The sequence below is a fragment of the Carettochelys insculpta genome, chromosome 27 (assembly GCF_033958435.1).
Source record: "Carettochelys insculpta isolate YL-2023 chromosome 27, ASM3395843v1, whole genome shotgun sequence".
Classification (NCBI taxonomy): domain Eukaryota; kingdom Metazoa; phylum Chordata; order Testudines; family Carettochelyidae; genus Carettochelys; species Carettochelys insculpta.
Window position 1 is genome coordinate 6,559,327 of NC_134163.1, and position 21,425 is coordinate 6,580,751.

General features: G+C 56.9%; 1 protein-coding gene across 3 annotated transcripts in view; it reads left to right on the forward strand.

Annotated features, from left to right (window-relative positions):
- Positions 1-12,586, forward strand: part of NFIC (nuclear factor I C) — a 141,539-nt gene extending 128,953 nt beyond the window's left edge. For all 3 annotated transcript variants that reach the window (XM_074978062.1, XM_074978063.1, XM_074978061.1), the window contains one exon: positions 1,599-12,586. In XM_074978062.1, coding sequence (XP_074834163.1) covers positions 1,599-1,616 — 18 coding nt within the window. In that variant the 3' untranslated portion in view covers positions 1,617-12,586. The remainder of the gene's footprint in view (positions 1-1,598) is intronic.
- The last annotated feature ends 8,839 nt before the right edge of the window (positions 12,587-21,425 follow it).

Here is a 21,425-nt window from a genome sequence, read left to right on the forward strand (position 1 = left end):
TTCAGCCCCTCCCTGGGCCAGCCCCCCCCTGCTCCTGCCCAGGGGGCGTGAGCTCCCCCACTGTCACCTCTGGGCTACAGAGCCTGCTAACACCCCAGCACAAGGCAGGGCCCTGCTCTAACCTCAGCTGTACGACTGAAGCCTCTGGCCCCATGGGCAAACCTCCCAGGCAGGTCAATAGCATCACCATCCAGAGCACAAGCGTGTAGTAGTAGAAGGACCAGAACTCGAGTCAGGGGTGCCTGCGCTAACCACTAGACCATGCTTCCTATCCCCCTGTCCTGCAGCAAACAGCAAATCAGCCCTTTCCCCTCCATGAGCACCACCCTGCAAGAGGCCTCAGACCTGAGTGGCTGGGCTCAGCTCCTTGTCAGAGCAAGGCCTGAAGCCCTTCCGCCCACTCAGGGTCAAGCATCACAGGCCGATCGCGGGCTGATGGAGTGTCGGACCAGGCTTAGCCAGTGCTGTCTGGGTTAGCAGCGCCTGGACCTGGGGTCCCAGGAGGTCCTGTAGACCCTGTGGCCTGTTCCTCCCAAACACACCTCTCAGGCACGTCCCTGACAGGGCCCCCTGAGTCCCCGTTTCCTGTTGCTCACAGGGCTCCTGGGGGATGAGCATACCCGCGTTTGCTCTTCCCACCTGATTGAAGTGGGTGCTGCTTCTTAAAGGGGTCAGTGGTGCTGCCAAGAGGGTTATCTCCCATTCTGTGGTGCTCGAGCGGCAGAAGGGCTGGCCAACGAGACTCAGAGCCAGGAACCCACCATCCAGTGCCGTTCTGCCAGTGACTCGCTTGGCATCAGGCCCTTGTCTGCAGAGATGCTGCATTGGCAGCTTTGCGCCTTAGATGTGGCGCCTCAGTCTACCCAGCTGTAGAATGGATGCAGTACAGACATCTCGCACAGGAGCATTGTGCAGCCCTCGTGCAGGGACCTCCTAGCCCCACCCAGAACACCATACATCCCTGGGGCAGGGAGCAGAGGCAGTGTGGCATGAGACCAGTCAGAGAGGGAGGAGGAAAGCAGAGCAGGCAGAGCGCTGATGTGGTGGGAGTGGGGGTTGGATGTGAGCACCCATGGAATGGGGTGATGTGGGGGGGCACCGACTGTGGGCGAGCTCTGACCTTTGCTCCTCCCTGCCCCAGACCCCACCACACACCCTCATCCTGATGGAAACGTCAGTGCAGCAGATAGGCCCTCGCAGGGAAAGTGAACAAGCACAGGCACTCCAGAGCTCAAAGCAGCTGTAAATCCCTGTAATGGCAGAGGGGGAAACTGAGGCACAGCAAGTGCATGGTTTGCCTGAGGTGGGCCAGGAATAGCTCTGTGTCCCCTCAGTCCCAGGCCAGTGCCCTTCCCCTTGTCCTAGCTCAGAGCTAGCCAGAAGAGGGCACCAGGCAGTGCCTGTCTGGTCCCAGTAACACCTGCAGTACAGCAGGTCTGGGCCCCATTCAAACTATCAGGTAAAGGGGCCAGACACCTCTGCCTCTAACACACCGAAAGCTGAGTCTTGCGAGCTCCCAACAGCCTTTGCTGGGCAGGGGAGGGAGACCCTGGCATGCAAATCAGTAACCTGAGATCTGTCTTTTCTTTCCTGCTCAGTCCTGGTACCTGGGATAATCACAGCTGCCCCGTCTCGTCACCTCCCTTCTCTGCTTTGGGCATCCCGGGAGGAAAAAAGTAACCCAGCAGCAGGCCCACCCAGAGCCTTTCGGTGAAGGTGGAGAGCGCGAATTAACGCTGAGGATGACGACAAAAAGAAATAAAGAAAACCGTACGCCAGACATTACAGGATGGAAGGAAGGAAGGGAAAGGTTCAAACTTTTTTCAAAAGTAAAAACAAACCGAATCCTACAGACAAAACAGCGATCCATGCACACGACGATGCAGAATCCCGTTGGCCAGAAACACTCTTAGCCCTGCCGGCTGACCTCCTGGGAAGAGAACAAACACAGCTCGTGACACAGGTCTCTTCCAACAACAACAGCAGCAGCAGCAGCAGCACCGCTGGAGTCTCCAAAGGGTTGTATATGCAAAATTGTCTTTTTCATTTACTCTTTCATTCTTGCCTCTCGTGAGTAGAAAAGAACAAATTTCCCAGGCTCCCCTGCCCCACAGCCGCCCACCTTCCCTCCGCAAACTGTTCCCTGTCTGGGAAGGGTGGGGCTGAGCACGAGGGCTGAAGAGCCCAGGCGCCCTGTTGGTTCTGAACCTTGAGGTGCTGGGGGGGGGGGGGTAGGGGAGCCCTCCTTAGTGTTGTGCTCCCTGTTCCGCCCCCAAACGACACCTCCAGCCACCTGCTGGCCCAGAGCTCAGACCGCGCTGTCGCCTGTTCTTTGTTTCTTAAATACTCTGTGCCGTTAAATGCTTGTCTTTCGGTGGGGGATTGGAGCTCTCCTGGACCCTGGCACTGCCTCCAGTGCGCAAAGGGAGTGGCCTTGCGGGAAGGTGGGTGGGAGGAGTACATGACCAAGAGCCCTTTAATCCTTCCCTTCCTCTGCTTGCCTTGGGGCACTCCGGGCTGCAGACAGGAAGGGGAGTATGGCCACTGACGGACCTCTGCTGCTCCGGGCCTGAGCCCTCGGCCGTGCATCTGGGCTACTCTGCGCAGAGCCTGTGTTTCCAGTCCAGAAACATGCGGGCACCTGGGAGCAGGGCACGAGCGTCAGGGGAGACCTGGCACGAGCCCGCACTGCAGAGAGGATTGGGGCACGTCCCACCCGGCTGGCAGGAACAGACGGGCCAGGCTAAGGCACTTGTGGATTGGCACTAATGGGCGCGGGGAGGTAGCATGGGACGCCCTTTGGAAATCGAGGGTCAGAAATTACAGACTGGCTGAAACAGCTGAGTCCAAATTTCCTCTGGGCGTAACTCTCACAGTAGCATCGACCATTCCCTAGGTGCCTTCCCCTGCCAGCTGGGAGAGCGTCCCTCCGTCCCTCTGCAGTGAAAGACATGAGGTCAGCTTCCTGCTCCTGGTTGGGTACAGCGTGGCTCCGTCAAAGTCGGTGGGCGGGGCATTGTGCCCGTTGCGCCAGGCTTTGCCAATGTAGCACGTCATCCTGGGAAACAGCCCATCCTGGAGCTTACGCCTCGTGGCTCCTGGCAAATGCAGGGCCCGTTCCAATGCTCCGCGTCTGCCCTTGCGTGGGGACATGGCAGGGCTAGACTCTGCTACCAGGGCACAGCCTGGGAACCACGTGGGCCAACTCATCTTGCGTGGCTCCGGGAGCTCGGGTGGGACAGGCCGGCAGAGGGGAGGGAAGGTTGGAGCGAGAGTTCTCCACGCACCTGTGTCCAAAGCTCTGTGCACCCCTGTGGACTGGTACCATGTAGACTAGTGGCGAGAGGGTTGCGATTGTGTTGCACATTTTCTAGGAAATGCACTTTTACGAGGGAGTGATACAGAACGAGCAACAGGAGGCGATTGGAGCTCCTGGCACTGGCTTGCTGGGAGATTTTTTTGTTTTAAAGAGAAGTGATTCGCGTTCTGATTGGATGAGCCACAGATGGGACCCCCCCTTTGTGGGGCTGGAGTAGGCCTTGGATCTATGGCTTGGGTAGGCAAGGTGCCCTCAATTCACACAGAGAGGGGACGGCAGCAGCACCAGGCTCCACCCAACTCAGACCCTCCCATTTCCTTCTTCCCTGTCAGTCGCTCCTCAGCCCCCACCACCGGCAAACCCAGCAGGGAGGTAGAACCATTCCTGACTGCTTCCAGTGCCTGGATTGCCTCCTGGGGCCGGGGCCCGGGAAGGTGCAGTGTCTCAGCCTCCACCATCCCTGCAGTGCCCACCTGCCAGGAAAACGTGGGTCCCCGCATGGTGGCCTGTGGGCCGTGGGAGCTGCGTGAGTCCCAGGACATGGGCAAGATGTGTCGGAGGCAGGAAATGGAGCAGCTGGGTGGTGAGCTCTGTCACCCTGCTCCGCCCGCAGCTGGACTGCAGAGAGCTCCATAGCCTCGTTCCACCTGTGGCTGGACTGCGGAGAGCTCCGTCATCTTGCTCTGCCTGCGGCTGGACTGCAGAGAGCTCCATAGCCTCGTTCCACCTGTGGCTGGACTACAGAGAGCTCTGTCGCCTTGTTCCACCTGTGGCTGGACTGCAGAGAGCTCCGTCGCCTTGTTCCACCTGTGGCTGGACTGCAGAGAGCTCCGTCATCCTGCTCCACCTGTGGCTGGACTGCAGAGAGCTCCGTCGCCTTGTTCCACCTGTGGCTGGACTGCAGAGAGCTCCGTCACCTTGTTCCACCTGCGGCTGGACTGTGGAGAGCTCCGTCACCCTTCTCCGCCTGTGGCTGGACTGCAGGGAGCTCCGTCACCTTGTTCCACCTGTGGCTGGATTTCGGAGAGCTCCATCATCCTGCTCCACCTGTGGCTGGACTGTGGAAAGCTCCGTCGCCTTGTTCCGCTCGTGGCTGGACTGCAGAGAGCTCCATCGCCCTGCTCTGCTTGCGGCTGGGACACATCAGACACCTACACACCATTCATGTGCTGTTTCTCGTCAGGGATGAGACTGAGTCTGCTCCAGAGAGTCAGGAAATGCCCCCTTGGCCCTCCAGTCCTGTGCACAGCAGCCCAGCTCGCCCAGCCCCATGCCGCCCAGGCGGAGCACCAGTTCTGGCTCCTCCTCCCCCACTGCTCCCTCAGTCCCCTCTGGGGTCCAGGGAGCGACCGGAAGGGACTCGAGGCTGCAGACAGCACTGATCACCCGTGACAATCATTTCTAAATCCCCAGGCCTGTCGCCACAGTGCAGTACCCCTCTGGCCCTCTCGCTAGCCATCCCCAGGCACTGCATCCAGCCATCCCCCCACACCCCTCTACCTACCCACCTATCTGTCTGCTTCCCCAGAGCGCAAGGTGAATTAACCTGCCGCGGCAAACGCCCCTGGGCTGACAGCTGCATCTCCCTGGGTCTGGGGGCCTAATGGACCAACCAAAGCCAAAGCTGGGCAGGGCTGGATCAGAGCAGCTGGGGTCCCCATGCCTGCGTTTTCTGGGGGTGGGGGCTGTGAAGCAGCGTTGGGCTTTGGGGCTAGACTGGCTGTTTTCACAACAGGGCTCACTAGGAGGGCCAAACCTTGCATACCAGGTCCATCTCCAAGGTGGGACCTTCTCGGACAGGGGGATGGAGGGACTTCGTTTCTGGTGCCCGCCCATGGGACGGGCTGACACAGGAAGTCCAAAAAAAGCAATTGATGGAGAGGGGGAAAAATTAAAAATACAAAAAAAGAAAAAATAATCAAAAATAAAATAAAATAAACTGCATGGTGCTTTAACAGGAACTCATGTGACCTAGCTCAACCAATCAGCTCCTGGCTGATAACGTGCATGGCAGACTGTATAACTGGCTCTACCTTCCCCCCGACTAAAAATTATGTATAAAAGGAAAAAAGTTAAAAAATCCATGTTTCCTAATTTGCACGGAATTTGATACCACATGATGTGCCTTGCCTTCTCAGCCTACGCATTCACTGTACGATATCACTGCACAGGAATAGCTGCATGCACTGGTTCTTGTCGTAAAATTACAAGGGGGGGCGGGGGGGACTTTTCGCCATTTGTCAAACCCTTCTGGGGTCCGTCAGGGGCTGTTGTTCGTTGACTTCCTTTGTTTAAGTGTGTGTTGCGGGGGGCCCTGGGGAAGGCGCGGCGCGGCCCGGGAATGTTGGCACGGCATCACTGAGAGCTGGGGGCCGGGCTCAGCTATGCAGGCGTAATCCAGGGCGTGCCCCCTCCTTACGATCCTGCTTCTGCCTAACGTGCAGCCTTTGTAACCCTGTTGGCTTCAGTCGGGCGCCTCTGGTTTCCAGCCATTGTGGCCCTGTTCACATCCGTTGGAGTTGCTCCGGTTTCATGCCAGCATAACTGAGACGATGCGTCTGCCCCCAGCCCGCATGGTCGGGTGTAATCAGGTGCTGGAGCTGCCACACGCCTCCGTGCTGGCAGGAGGGGCACAGAACTAAGCAAGCAGGGAACCTGCTGGGGCGTCAGTGCAGAGCAAAGGACCTTTGCGAGGGGCATGTAAACGGAAGGGAGCCTGGGCCTGGCTCGGTTTGGTGGATTGTCTTTGCAGACTTCCCAGGTTCCTTTCCCCCTCCCTGCAGTCCCCCCTTGTCCAGGCTGGACTAGGCAGTCCCTATCCGTACCTTAACCCAGCGCAAGGCTCCTGTGCCTTGCATTAGTCCCTTGCTGTGACCAACCAGCTTCCCTTGTATATGTCTTCCAGCTGTTCATACACCGTGCACCCTGTGTGAACACATATATGCAATCCTCGGGGGGGTCTGCCTCGCTACCCTGGAGCTGCAGCTCTCGGTGCTGGGCCTGGCCCGGCAGGTAGCAGGGTGCTGGGCTGCATTCGTGGCTTGGGGCGAGGGAGGTGGGAGTCCGTGTGGTTTGCCTTTTCCTCCTCTTTGTTTTAACTGACCAAAGCTAATGGACGCAGCGTCGGACTCCCCTCCTGCCCTAGCAAGCTGCTGGCCGAGGGACACCCCCAGTCTGGTGTGGGCTGGGATTTGTCACTGGCGTGAGCAACGGAAGTTTGCGGGGGGCAGGAGGAGGGGACCAGTTCTTCCTTCCCAGGGACGTTGCTGTTCAATCCGATTGAGTTCCCTCCTGGCTCCCTGCTGTGCTGAGCCCTGGCCCTGGCTGGAGAGGGGAGCAGGTGGCCTGGCCCTGGCTGGAGAAGGTGTGAGGGGAGTCGCTCGGGACAGGCATGGCCAGGCTCTTGGGTGACCCCTGCCCTGCCTGCCTCCGTCTGACAGGAGTTGGGGAGGAGATGGGGACCTGGTGGCCAGGGCCCCAGGGATTTCCAGGGCTGGGACCAGGCAGCAATAAGGAGAAAGTCAGAGCAAGGGATGAGGGCATCCGGGCTGCAGACTGAGCTCATGTCCAGGTTGGGAAAGCTCCTGCCTCCTCCGGCTGCTTACAGGGAACCCAAGATCACAGCTCCTCCACGCCCGGCTGGCGCCATGCCCCTGGCTGGCCATGCCACCAGGCTCCCCATGGGCTCGGCAGCCAGAGAGTCTCTCTCCTGTCCTGTCCCTGTGACAGGGACCACCAGAGCAGCACCTCGCTCCTCTCAGCCCTGAGCCCAGACCAGAGACTCTTCACCGCCAGGCAGGGGTCACTCCCTCAGTCTGACCACTCTCAGCCCTGCGGGGGACTCGCTTGGGGCTGCCAGGGGCTGTGGAGAGATGGGAACATGGCAGCTGCCCCAGCCCTTGCCCATGCCAGGAGCAGTCTGGCTGCGTGGGCTCCACAGCTCCTCCACGTGGGGAGCAGGAGGAGGAATTAGAGTCACTTTTTTGGTAATATTAGCTACAAAACCCCTCACACCCGGCAGTTACCGCGGCCCTGGCAGGTGGGGCTGCACCAGCCGTGGGCGTCCCACCAAAGACCAGCCCACAGGTCACCACCCACAGCAGAGCGCCCCAGACATTTGCACGTTCCTCCACTCCCTGCACACGCCTGGCCCTGGCCAGCCAGCCCGAAACCCTTCCTTTGCCTCTGGAAAGCAGGCCAAGTGTCCCGCCAAACCCTCAGCCTCCAGACACAGGGGTGCCAAGGGAGACAGGCTGGCCAGCACCACTGCAATGCTGGGAGACACTGGGAGCGCCCCCTAGTCCCAGCTGGCCGTGACGGCTCAGCATCCATCTCCACGCCCCAGGGTCTCCCTGTCTGCTTGGGTGGCTTCAGCCAGGTGACACCTGAGTTACACCAGTGCGGCTTAGATCTGGGGCAGGCCCTGTGCTTCCCCAGGAGGGGCAGGGGGACCGAGCCGTCTGCAGGACTGGCTGCTTTGAGAGCAGCCTGGGCTAAGCTCTTGCGCTAGGAGGTGGCCTCAGCCGGTAACTGGGGGGACTTGTGCTGGCCCTCTACAGAGGGGCACGTTTCATCCCAGTACAGCAACCCACGACAGCAGCAGGCAGTTCCTGCCATCCGCCAGCCTGCCACTGCAGCACGGTCGCCCCCTCCAGCTAGCGCTTCCCTGGCGAGACACAGCCCCAACCGCCAGCAGCCCCCAGCCCCACTGCTGCCAGTGCCACACACACACGCTTTCGTGAACAAGCAGCCCGAGCCGGCATCCCTGGCTTCGCGGGAGGACAAGCGGGTTTTGTGTCACAAGTGCTCGCGGGTGGTTCAGAGACGGGGGGGTGCAGGAGAGGGACTGAGGAGGCTGGAATAGTAGACGGCTCATCACAGGCTTGGTTGCTTCACAGGTGTATATTTGTACTGTTGTGTTCTCCGGGCCCTGAGCCGGAGAGGGAGGGACTGGAGCAAGGGGCGCACGTGAGGATGTCCGGGGGGGGGGGAACCGTTTTTATGCAATGCGCAGTATTGTTTTCTGCAAGGACAATGCAAGGTGGGAGCTGTAGTTTATTTTAAAAGACAAAAACTTCTAGAAACGACCCGCAAAGCTGATAATGTTTTAGAAACGGATTCAATGTAAAAGAAAATCAAAAACCACCAAAAAAAAAAATCACCCACAACCTAGTGGACACCCAAAGGGGCTTGCAGGTCACACGTCCGCTACGACCGACCTGCAGGCGCCGGGCTGGCGGTAACCTCCACAACAACCCACCTCCTTAGTGCAAGAGCTGCGGACACAGCGCCAAGCTTTGTCTCATGCCACGGAAAAGAAGGGGGGAGGCAGGGGCGCAAGGCACTTTCTCGGTGGGCGGGGCACGGTGAAGGAGAACCCGCCTCCTAACCAGGTGAACCCCAACCCTACGTCGGCCTGCAGCCCTGCCCAGAGGCTCTCATGGGTCCGCTGGGCTTGGCCTGGGCACAGCTCCTGCAGATCCGAGTGCATGCGGCCACGTACGCCAGTGACGGAAGAGGCAAAGCACTGCTCCTCTTCTGTGGCCCACCCAAAACGCACCAGCTGTCGGGCGGGTAAAGAGTGGCTGCGGGTTGTCCATGCCTGGCCTTCAGGCTCTGGCACCTCTTGAGCCAGTGCCATCTATGGGCCCACTCAGGGCCACCAGCCCACCCCCAGGACTGCCTCACTCGAGCACTTCCTTTTCCCTGGCTCGTTTCACAGGCAGCCGCAGCCCCCGGCCCCACCCCCGAAGAAATGCACCTTAAAGATGTTCCAACCAGTGCGGAAGGGCGCTCAGCACAGGGCCCTAGGGCTGGGCTGGTGGTTTTCCTGACAGCCGACGAAGGGAGCATGTGCACCGCCCCCTCCTCCTCCCCAGGAAAATTTGCACTGTTCCACTCACCACTTTTCTTGCCGTTCATTAGTTACCCCACCCGAGGGGAGGGGCCCAGCTGGACGGGGAGGAGAGCCAGAGGCGAGAGGGATCGTGTGACCAGACTGCCCAGCGGCAGGGCCCAAGAGTTGAGATCCAGAGCCCCATAGAACTGACCTCCAGGCCTGGCTGGAGCCAGAGATTTGGTTCCAATTCTAGGGGGATGTGGGCCTGAGGCTCTGTCTCCTTGCTAGAGCCCAGCTGAGCAACACTTCGCCGCTGCCACCTCCATGTGAGGCCGCTGAGCAGGGGCTTGATTTTCCCTGGTGTATGTGAGGGCAGAATTCGGTCCACAGGCCTCCCATTCAGAACAGCTGGACAGGCAGCTCCCAGCGTCCCCTCCCTGCTCAGACCTGCTCCAGGACCCCCCCCCACCTCCAAAGAGAATATGCAAATTCCATCACAGTCTGCGTCTCCATTGTCTTGTGTACCCACTGGGCCTTCTGTTGGGTTTGCTCTGGGGCTTGTTATTTTTTTCTGTGACTGTTGAACTGGAAGCCGGGCGACAGGCCTGGGCTGGAAAGCGGAGGTCACTAAGCACTGGTGGGGAAGTGGTTGGTTGTTTCATTTCTTTTCTTTCTCTGCTGCAGCAACACAATCACAGAGGTCAGCCGCTGCAATAGACACGTAGCCGTTCACAATGATCTCTGCGAGTAGTTTGGCAAGGCTGGGGGTGGGGGGTGCTCACGGGCACAGGCAGGACAGGCCCGGGAGGGAAGGTGTGGGGGGCTGTAGAGAAATGCACCCTGTCACCCTCAAGCTCAGCTCTTGCAATTCCATGTAAACTTTTAGCTCTTCTAGCGTCACTAGACAATCAGGTTGGGGGGCAGCTCGTGCAGCCTCGGCTGGCGTGGAGGGTGGACAGGGACTGGGACAGACCCAGCCCAGACCCCCTCCTGGAATTCTGAGCAGCCCCGAGCCCTGACTCCCACTGAGAGACAATCCCAAGACATGGCCTCAGCCAGAGGAAATTTTCCCTCCAGCCTCCAGAGTCAACCCTTCCCAGCCAGAACGAGCTCCCAGCCCTGGCACCCTCCATGCACAGCCTGGCGAGGGTTTCATGCACTACACTTTCTCTAGAGGGGTCGTGACTTTTTCATTGTTGTCATTGTCGATGTCTTTAAAAAAACACAAGTTCTCCGTGACCTGTAACTAGAAACCCATGTACATAAATCTCTCTCTATGGTGCTACAGGGGCTGGATCTCAGAGCCTGGGGGACCTGGGCACTAGGTCACGTGTAACCCTGCCTGCTCCGCCCTGGAGAAGATGCTAATCAGCTGTCCCAGGTGTAATTTTGCTGGGTTTGTTTAGGGAAGGAGGCTGGGGTGCACAGGACCTGTGCATGCAAAACCTAAGAATGGGAAACCCTTGTCACAGCCCCCAGGTTCCCCGAGCAGCCACACAAGAGGGCTTCTTTGGGGCGGGGTGAAATCTGAGATGGAAATTGCTGCTTTTTGCCTCTCCAGCTTACTCGTGGATCGGGGCGTGGGGGGCGGGTGTTGGCCAGGCTGTGTAGAGCAAAGACATGCTTGGCTGCCACTGGGGGCTGGGAGGGGGCAGATCCACAGCAGACGAAAGGCCCCGATCCGTCCAGAGAAGCATCGCAGCCCGTGCTCAGGTCCGGCCATGTTCTGTGCAGCACGGCGGTGACGTGGAAGCCTTCGGCAGCCGGGTCTCAGTGAAGTGACTGGGCTGTCCTGAGAGCCTCCTGTAGGTGCCCCAATGGGTGCGAGAGACAGTGGGCAACGCCTGTGGCTGCACTGAGACCAAGCTGGAGCTGTGCCGAAGGACCCCGCAGGGATCGGGCCCCTGGGGGGAGAAGTAGAAAGTACCGAAGTCCCTTCACGATGAACGAGCCTGGAACTCCTGCTGGGAACGCCGCCGTTGTGGCCCGTTGCAGCTGGAGGTTCAGAGCCCAATCCACTGTGAAACCCCCCCAAGGTTCTGCCTGTGCTAGAGTCCGGCCTGACCTGGTTACTGACGATGATGCTCATTTCACGCACGCACACGCAGAAAGAAGCAGCCAGCAGGACTCTGAAATACACCGATACCAAAAATTCTGACAAAGTAGTGCCTCTTACGTTACTGCTGGTTCGCCTTTCGTCTCCCCCTCCTCCGCCGCCCGGGTTCGGGGGGGTGGGAGGGCAGCTGTGGGCCGGGAGGGTTTCTTATGCCACCATCTTGTATGTTTCCTACACAGCACTGCCACTGTCCTGGGGAAAGCCCAGCTTCCTCCGTTGCCGTGATGTCAGTGTGGGGCAGGAGGGTGGGAGGGGTCAGGAGTTGAGCCACACCCACCTAGCAAGACCTTTGGGTCGGGGTGCGGGGAGAGGTGGGTTTTTTTTTTAATGGAGCCTCTAGAACTTGTCTGGAAATGGCTCTGGAGGAAATCTAGGGCTTTCCTAGTGGGAAGGCCATGAGGGGCAGGGACATGCAGGTGGGGCTGATGTTCGGGGGTCGCACTCGATGCTCTTGTTCCTGAGGGTCTGAGCCAGACTCTCCTGCAGCCAACAGGAAGCTGTCCCAGCCCCAGCACGGGCTTGGCTCAGGCGCCCAAGGCACTGCTTGGCCATGGATGGCCAGGCGCACACGGCCCCATCCCAAGCCGATCCCACCCCTGCCTCGGGCAGGGCCCAGAACTGGTGACATGGCCCTGCAGGGGCGAGCTCGGCAGCAGTTCCTGGGGGGCGAGCGGCACGCCCCTGCCTGCTGGGCTGAGGCCGGCCTGGCTCGCTCCAGCCAGGCAGGCAGGTGTTCTCTGGAGATGCGCCGGAACCGAGTGGGACGTTCTTTCTTTTCTTTGGTTTTTGTTTCCTTTGGAAGCTGTTTCGTTCCTTCCGTTTCATTGCTGTTGGACCGATATTACAGTCATAGATATTCTGTTTCTCGCTTCTTGCTTGCAGCGCCACATTACACACAAGTACCAAGGCACCAGGGAAGGCCAAGCCGCGGGGTCTATATCGCATGGGCGGCTGCTTAGCCAGTGCCTTGTTGGCAAAGCTCTCCGATCACCCCCCTCCACTCCCCTGGAGCCCCAGGCTCTCCCCTCTGCATGTAGGGCCCCTTCCCCTGCCTGCCCCACCCCCCATGGCTGGATAGCTCCTTTGGTCGCTTCCCTGGTGCCTGACAATATTTGATTATAACATTGTATGCAGCCATTATTGTTTAGCCAACGCTCCTGCCTACGTACAACTTACTGAAAGCGACTATGGGTTTTTCCCCCCTATGCAAAAAACAAAACAAAAACAAAAAAAAGTTTAAAAAAAAAGAAAGAAAAGAAAAAAAATATAAGAAAAAATGTATAAAAATTAAACAAGCTATGCTTCAACTCTCCGCCGTGTCTGGGTCTCATTCTGGCTGCCGGCCAGCCAGCAGCTGGAGAAACTGAGGCGCAAACTGGGGCAGTGGTTTTGTAGCTCAGGATGCAGCAGCGTTAGGAGAGACGCCAGGGAGTTCAGCTCGCTTATTCCTGTTCAGCAGCCCTTTGGCACAGCCCTTACCAGGCTGGCATGCAGGGCTTGTTGTCCACCAGCCTCTGCTGGGCCTCTGTTTCCCCTCTGTGCAGTGGGAACAGCAAGCTGGACTCACTCTGGGCCGTAGTGTCCTCAGCCCTGTGGGTTTCACAATTTGGCTTCATGTCCAATAATCACCCCCTTCCCTCCGTTTGCTCCTGAGGAGACGGAGCGCAGAGATCCCGGCTGGAAGTGCCCCGGAGGAGGCGCGCGCGCGCGTTTGTGTGTGTGTGTGTGCGTGCGTGCGTCGTGTGTACCACAGACAGCTTTCTGAGCCCCAGGGGACTGGTCCTAACCCTTGCAGGACACCAGGGGAGCCTGCGCACCAGGAAACGGTTGTTACACAATTTTTACTGGCCAGGAGGCTTTGCTGCTGTCCATCGGTATTGCTGGTCCTGAGACCCCTGCCAGAGGGTGCAGAAGGCCCAGCACAAGGGGACAGCCACTGTCCATCATAGAGGAGCCTTTCCAGAAAGTGGCTATGGCCATAGCGGGGGCCCTTCAGTAAGGTGGCCTGATCTGGGAAGCGCTACATCCTTGACTTCTGTCGAGGCCGTGGCAGACACGTGGCTGCCCATTTTCAGCAGGGTGGGGTTCCCCATGGAGGTCCGTCCTGACCAGAGGTCCACCTTCATGTCAGCCCTGCTGAAAGGCTTGTGGGAGAAGCGTGGGGTCTGGCACACCTGGGCTGCAGCCTACCACCCTCAGACCAACGGGCTGGTGGAAAGGCTTAATGGGCCCCTCAAGCAGATGCTGAGAGTCTGAGAGATGCTGAGAGTCTTTATGAACCAGCACCCATGAGAGGGGGGACAAGTACTTACCCCACCTGCTGTTCGCATACAGGGAGGTGCCCCAGGGATCCACAGGGCTCTTCCGGTTTGAGCAGCTGGAGGGGAGGAGGGTGCTAAAAGATGAGTGGAGTGTGGGAGGGGACGGCCGCCCCTGGTGGGGAATCAGTGGTGGAGTACATATTGACCTGCCAGGAAAAGCTCACTGACCTCATGGGCCTGGCCAAGGAGAATCTGGCCCAGGCCAGAGGAAAACAAAAGGTCTGGTATGACCGCACTGCCTGGGCCCATACCTGTCCTACCTACCCATGGGGCAAAACAGGCTGAAAGCTGCCTAGGACAGCTCCTTCAAGGGCATCACACAGCTGAATGAGGTGAACTAGGTAGTGGAACTGTCCAAGCTGGCCTGTAGGCAGCGGGTGAACCATGTCAACATGATGAAACCGCACTAGGACGGAGAATTTGGTGCTGGCCGTGTGCAGGCACTGGGAGGGGAAGGGGGTTGATCCCTGGGTGGATCTGCTCCCTGGGACTGGAGCTGATGCTTTGCTGGAATCTATTCCTCTCTCTGGCCAGCTGATCCAGCAGATGGAGACCAGGGAGGTGCTGTGTTCACACCCGCACCTGTTCTCCGACCAGCCGGGCTCGCTGACCTGGCTGTCCACTGCATAGAGAAAGCCGCTGGGATAGGACAGGGTTCTGGACACAGCTAGAGACATCAACCCAGGGCACCTTTGCTTAAAATCCAGGCCACTTACAGCCCCAGGCTGGGACTTCTTTCTCACTAAGGCAGCTCCAACCAGCCACCACAGCTCCTCTGCCAGCCCCACTGGCCGGTCTGAAGCCACACAAGCAAACCCACAGACTTCCCAGCTGCTCTACCAGCCCAGACCAACAACCCCCAACTTTAGGTGAGAGGCTCTAAAGTCTGTTTCACCCAACACCCCACAGATTCTTCCAGACCCCAAAGGGCCCAGCCCCAGACCCTAGTCAATGTATACTCGGATCTTACCCAAACAACTTGCTCACAATCCTTTAGATCTACATATCTAAAGATTTATTAATAACAGAAAGACCAGGGCTAGAGAGGCATTGGTAAGGCAATACTCTACATGCATCAGTCAGAACCATTGCCACAGCTGGCGATGTTATTTGCTGATTCTTGAGAGTCTCTGAAAGTTCATTTCAGGTTACATAGATTCAGTCATTGGAGCAGTGTAGATCCGGCCTCCGGGGTCCACAGGCTGGACAGGGACCCTTGGAGACTACAAGATAAAGGATCCAAGATGGACACTACTAAGTCTTCTCTTCTTGTTGTCGTCTTGTGTTGTCTCCTGTCCAGGGACTCTTCTCCCCGTGGTCCCCTGGGGGTCCGCCCCCGCCTGACTCAGGTGGGCTGTTGTGGCAAACTGCCACTGGACGAATCCCAGGAGACAGTCTCCAATTTCTGAGCTGGACCAGTTCCTTTGTCTCAGCCCAGGTCACTCGACCAGCGGGCGGCATCCCATTGACACGGCCCAAGTCTCTGGGGTGTGCATTTAGAGTCTGAGCACCTGGTTTCCACCCTATTGTTTAGCCCAATGTGCTGGCTGGGGCTGAGGTCGCACCTCCAATCGTGAAGCTCAGCCCTGAAACATTTTCTAATGCAGCTACACAGCTAAAAGCTATAACTTTACCTACGTACATGATGCAGGCATGTGTGTAGCATACATTTGTAGTGCCCAGAGGCACTGAGACCTCATCTGGGGTGAACAAAGTGTCTGCTCTACAGCCTCGGCTGACAGCCAACTGGTCTTTAGCTCACGTGGTAGGGTGCAGGGCTTTAGACCCTATGCTTGCAGGTTCTATCCCTGGAGCTGGCAACCTGGGTCTGTCGGCATTACGCACAGATTCAGAGAATCATCAACTTTCATTAGACACCTCACACAGCCCACCTAGCACAATATTTGGGGCCAATGGCCATGTTGGGCATTAAAATGGCTTCCAGACCCGGGTTCAGCCACATGACAGGCACCCACCCTCCTGTAAAGTGTTCCTGGTTCAGAGCCCCAGGGAAAAAGGCCCAGGACCTAGAATGGGAGATCCAGGACATGCTGGCCCTGGTGATGATCCGGCCATCCTTCAGCCCATGGGCCTCTCCTGTGGTGCTGGTCCCAAATACGGATGGGTCAATAGGCTGAAAGAATTGGGCTTGTTTAGCTTGGAAAAGAGAAGATTGAGGGGGGACATGATAGCGGTTTTCCAGTATCTTAAAGGGTGTCATAAGGAGGAGGGAGAAAACTTGTTCTTCTTGGCCTCTGAGGAGAGAACAAGAGGCAATGGGCTTAAACTGCAGCAAGGGAAGTTTAGGTTGGATGGACATAAGTAAAAAGTTCCTAACTGTCAGGGTGGTCAAGTACTGGAATAAGTTGCCAAGGGAGGTTGTGGAATCTCCATCGCTGGAGATATTTAAGAACAGATTAGATAGATGTCTATCAGGGATGGTGTAGATAGTGGTCGGTCCTGCCGTCAGGGCAGGGGGCTGGACTCGATGGCCTCTCGAGGCCCCTTCCGGTCCTAGTGTTCTATGATTCTATGAATCTGCTTTGGAGTGAACTACCGCAAGCTCAGTGCCATCACCATGTCGGATGCCCACCCCATGCCCAAGCCTGACGACCTCTTGGGCAAGGTGGGGGGAACCCACGACCTCACCACCCTCGACGTCGCCAAGGGATTCTGGCAAGTACCATTGGACCAAGATGCCCAGCTAAAATCATCTTTCATCCCCCCTGTGGGGCTTTATGAGATCCTGGTACTGCCTTTTGACCTCAAGGGGTGCCTGCCACCTTGCAGCGGCTGGTGGACCAGATGCTGAGGGAGATGGAAGGTTTTGCCCTGGCTCACCCTGATGACGTTTGTGTCTGCAGCCAAACATGAGAGAACCATTATCAGAGAGGTAGCCATGTTAGTCTGTATCGTCGAGAACAACAAGAAGTCCTGTGGCACCTTATAGACTAACAGATTTTTTGGAGCATAAACTTTCATGGACAAAGACCCGCTTTTTGCCCATGAAAGCTTATGCTCCAAAATGTCTGTTAGTCTACAAGGTGCCACAGGACTTCTTGTTGTTATGGGAGGACCATGTGTTCCAGAATCACAGAATCACAGAATCATAGGGCTGGAAGGGACCTCAGGAGGTCATCTAGTCCAGCCCCCTGCTTCAAGCAGGATCAACCCCAACTAAGTCATCCCAGCCAGGACCTTGTCCAGCTGGGACTTAAAAACCTCAAGGGATGGAAAATCCACCTCCTCTTTAGGCAACACATTCCAATGCTTCACCACCCGCCTGGTGAAGTAGTTTTTCCTAATATCTAACCTACACCTCTCCCTCTTCAGCTTCTGACTATTACTCCTTGTTCTGCCACCTGACACCACTGAGAACAGTTTCTCACCCTCCTTTTTAGAGCTCCCCTTCAGGAAGTTGAAGGCTGCTATTAAATCACCTCTAAGTCTTCTCTTCTGTAAACTAAACAAACCCAAATCCTTCAGCCTATCCTCATAGGTCTTGTGCTCCAGACCCGTAATCATTTTTGTTGCCCTTCGCTGAACCTGCTCCAGCAAATCCACATCCTTTTTATACTGGGGGGCCCAAAACTGGACACAGTATTCCAGACGTGGCCTCACCAGTGCCGAATAAAGAGGAATAACTACTTCCCTAGATCTGCTCAAAATGCTTCTCCTAATGCACCCCAGTATGTCGTTAGCTTTCTTGGCTACAAGGGCACACTGTTTACTCATATCCTGCCTTTCATCCACCATAACCCCTAGGTCCCTTTCCATCGTACTGCTGCTGAGCCAGTCAGTCCCCAGCCTGTAACAATGTTTGGGATTCCTGCGCCCCAGGTGCAGGACTCTACACTTCTCCTTACTGAACCGCATCAGATTTCTTTTGGCCCAGTCCACCAATTTATCCAGGTCCCTCTGGATTCTCTCTGTACCCTCCAACGTATCTACCTCTCCCCCTAGTTTTGTGTCATCTGCAAACTTGCTGAGGGTGCAACCCAGTCTCTCATCCAGGTCATTAATAAAGATGTTGACTAACACCGGCCCCAGAACCAAGCCTTGCAGCACTCCGCTTGAAACAGACCACCATCCAGATATTGAGCCATTGACCACTACCCGTTGGGCCTGACCATCAAGGCAGCTTTCTATCCATCTTATAGTCCAAGGACCCAATCCATAGTTCCTTAACTTATGGACAAGAATGTTGTGGGAGACCGTATCAAAAGCTTTGCTAAGTCAAGGTATATCACATCCACTGACTTCCTCATGTCCACAGAGCTTGTTACATCGTCATAGAAGCTAATCAGATTGGTCAGGCAGGACTTGCCCCTGGTGAATCCATGTTGGCTACTTTTGATCACTTTCCCCTCTTCCAAGTGCTTCAAAATGGATTCCTTGAGGATTCCCTCCATTATTTTCCCAGGGATTGCGGTAAGGCTGACGAGTCTATAGTTCCCTGGATTGTCCTCCTTTCCTTTTTTAAAGATGGGCACTATGTTAGCCTTCTTCCAGTCATCTGGTATCTCCCCTGATCTCCAAGAGTCTTCAAGGATAGTGGCCAAAGGTTCAGCAATGACCTCTGCCAATTCCTTCAGTACCCTGGGGTGCACTAAATCCAGACCCATGGACTTGTGCACATCTAGTTTTTCTACATAGCTCAGAACTTGTTCCTTCCCCACAGGTAGCTGCCCTTCACCTTCCCGTACTGCATCATCTAGGACCCTCACGGGGAAGTTGACTTTGTCCGTGAAGACTGAGGCAAAAAAAGCATTGAGTATTTCAGCTTTTCCTGCATCATCTGTCACTAGGTTACCTCCCTCATCCAGTAATGGCCCCACACCTTCTCTGATAACCTGTTTATTGTTCACATGCCTGTAGAAGCCCTTCTTGTTACTCTTCACATCCCTTGCCAGCTGCAGTTCCAATTGTGCTTTCGCTTTCCTGATTACTGCCCGGCATTCTCCAGCCGTATGTTTATACTCCTGCTTAGTCAACTGTCCTCGTTTCCATTTCTTGTGTGCATCCTTCTTGTATTTAAGCTGACTAAGGATTTCCCTGTTAAGCCAAGCTGGTTGCCTACCATGTTTGCATTTCTTACTACGCAGCAGGATTGTTTGTTCCTGTGCCTTCAGTAAAGCTTCTTTAAAATACTTCCAGTTCTCTTCAACTCTTTTCCCCTTCATCTTCCTTTCCCAAGGGAGCCTGCTCATCTGGTCTCTTAGGCCGTGTCTACACGTGCCCCAAACTTCGAAATGGCTATGCAAATGGCCATTTCGAAGTTTACTAATGAAGCGCTGAAATGCATATTCAGCGCTTCATTAGCATGCGGGCGGCAGCAGCGCTTCGAAATTCATGCACCTTGCCGCCGCGCGGCGCGTCCAAACGGGGCTCCTTTTCGAAAGGACCCCGCCTACTTCGAAGTCCCCTTATTCCCATGAGCTCATGGGAATAAGGGGACTTCGAAGTAGGCGGGGCCCTTTCGAAAAGGAGCCCCATCTGGACGCGCCGCACAGCAGCAAGGCACATCAATTTCGAAGCGCTGCTGCCGCCCACATGCTAATGAAGCGCTGAATATGCATTTCAGCGCTTCATTAGTAAACTTCGAAATGGCCATTTGCATGGCCATTTCGAAGTTTGGGGCACGTGTAGACGTAGCCTTAGAGAGTCAAAGTCTGCTCTTCTGAAATCAAGGGTCTGTATGCTACTGCTCACCCTTCCTTTCGTCCGGATCCTGAAATCTACAATCTGATGGTCGCTGCAGCCCAGGTCCCTTCCCACTTCTATTTCTTATACTAGTTCTTCCCTGTTTGTGAGCAACAGGTCAAGTTGTGCACGGCCCCTGGTCGGTTCCTTCAGCACTTGTACCAAGAAGTTATCCCCTACATTCTCCAAAAACTTGCTGGATTGTCTGTGTGCTGCTGTATTGGTCTCCCAACAAAAGTCCGGATGATTAAAGTATCCCATGAGAACCAGGGCCTGTGATTTGGAAGCTTCACTAAGCTGCCTGAAGAAAGCCTCATCTATCTCCTCTCCCTGATCTGGTGGCCTATAACAGACACCAACTACAACATCACCTCTGTTACTTCCACCTCTAAGCTTAACCCAAAGACACTCAGCTGGATTTTCTCCTTCCTCATACTGGAGCTCTGAGCAATCATACTGCTCCCTCACATAGAGCGCAACCTCCTCCTCCTTTTCTCCCCCATCTGTCCTTCCTAAACAATTTATAACCTTCCTAGCCCCTGTGTGGTGCCGGGGGCCAGGCCTGATATGTTGCTGGGGAGTGTGTGAGGGGCAGTGAGCTCTGCTAAATCTTGCCCAGCTTGATGCAGCCTGTGCTGGGCAGAACATGGCCGTGATGTCTCCTCCCTTCTCTGATGCCTGCCAGGGCTGGCCACAAGCCCGGGCATGAGGAAACACTTTATTGGTCCAACTTCTGTAGTTAAGAGGGAAACAAGGGCCCACGCCAGCCAGAGCATGCCCGGCCCGAGCCCTGCCCCTGCGGGATCAGACTGCTGGGTGCCAGAGGGTGGAAAGGGGGCACCACGCACACATCTTGTCTCCCCACCCCAGTGCTGGACCCTACAGGGATCAGCTGATGGGGGTGGGAAGGCTGGGTGCCCGGAGACAGGCAGTGTCCCAGAAGTAGCAGCCAGGTGCCCGGAGACAGGCAGGGTCCCAGAAGTATGAGCCGGGTGCCCGGAGACAGGCAGGGTCCCAGAAGTATGAGCCGGGTGCCCGGAGACAGGCAGGGTCCCAGAAGTAGCAGCCAGGTGCCTGGAGACAGGCAGGGTCCCAGAAGTATGAGCCGGGTGCCCGGAGACAGGCAGGGTCCCAGAAGTATGAGCCGGGTGCCCGGAGACAGGCAGGGTCCCAGAGGTACCAGCTGGGTCCCAGAGACAAGCAGGGTCCCAGAGGTAGCAACCGGGTGCCCGGGGGCAGGCAGGGTCCCAGAGATACCCAGGACACTGAGGATCCCTTCTGCCAGGATACCAGACCTAGAGCTGCCACAGCCCTGTAGCACAAGGGACGTCCCTGATTTCACCCCTGGGCCTGGCCAGCAGGCAGGAGACAGAGTGACAGAGCGGAGCCCAGCAGCCTGGGAGATTGCGGTCACTGCGGCCAGGTGAGCTGCCGCCTGAGGGGCTGATCCTGTATTGGCCCAGGGAGCCTTGGGGGCGGGCGGTGCAGGGAAAGGCCATTGGCACTGCCTCATTAGGCTTTCCAGGGGCTCGACTCTGGGGGCCGGGGGTGCAGGGCCTGCCCTGAGGGGGTGCTGGTGGTAGTAGCCTGGGAGGGCGGGAGCAGAGCTTTGCACCTGAGGTCTGGATGGGCCAGACGCATGGACCAGCCTCGCACAGCAGGGCCCAGCTGAGCCATGCACAAGTGGGTGGTGCTTTCACATGGCTCAGCTGGCACTGCCCAGGGCCCGACCGGCTGGTGCAATGGGCAGGGATGGCAGTGTGTGGCCCAGGGCATGGCAGGCAGGCCGGCCAGCCAGGGGCAGGGGGGTGGAGGGCACTGAAAAAGTGGAGGTTCAGCTGGGATCTGACACCCCCCCTGCCCCGCAACCCCAGCTCTTCATGCGCCTGAGAAATTCCCATCAGCTGCCCAGGCTGGAGCCCTGAGCTGGGGTGTGCAAAGTGGGGGCTGGGCCCCCTTGGTGGGGCATGACATCCTGTGGGGGGGGGGGGCCAAGCACAAGGGGGTCCTGGGTCTCAGGCTTGTCTGTGGCATTAAAAATGCTGAAAGCTGTCGCTGCTTTTATGTCAGTGTGGTCCCATTTCTTTACCACTTAATAACGGTTTTACATTCTAGAGACTTACTTGC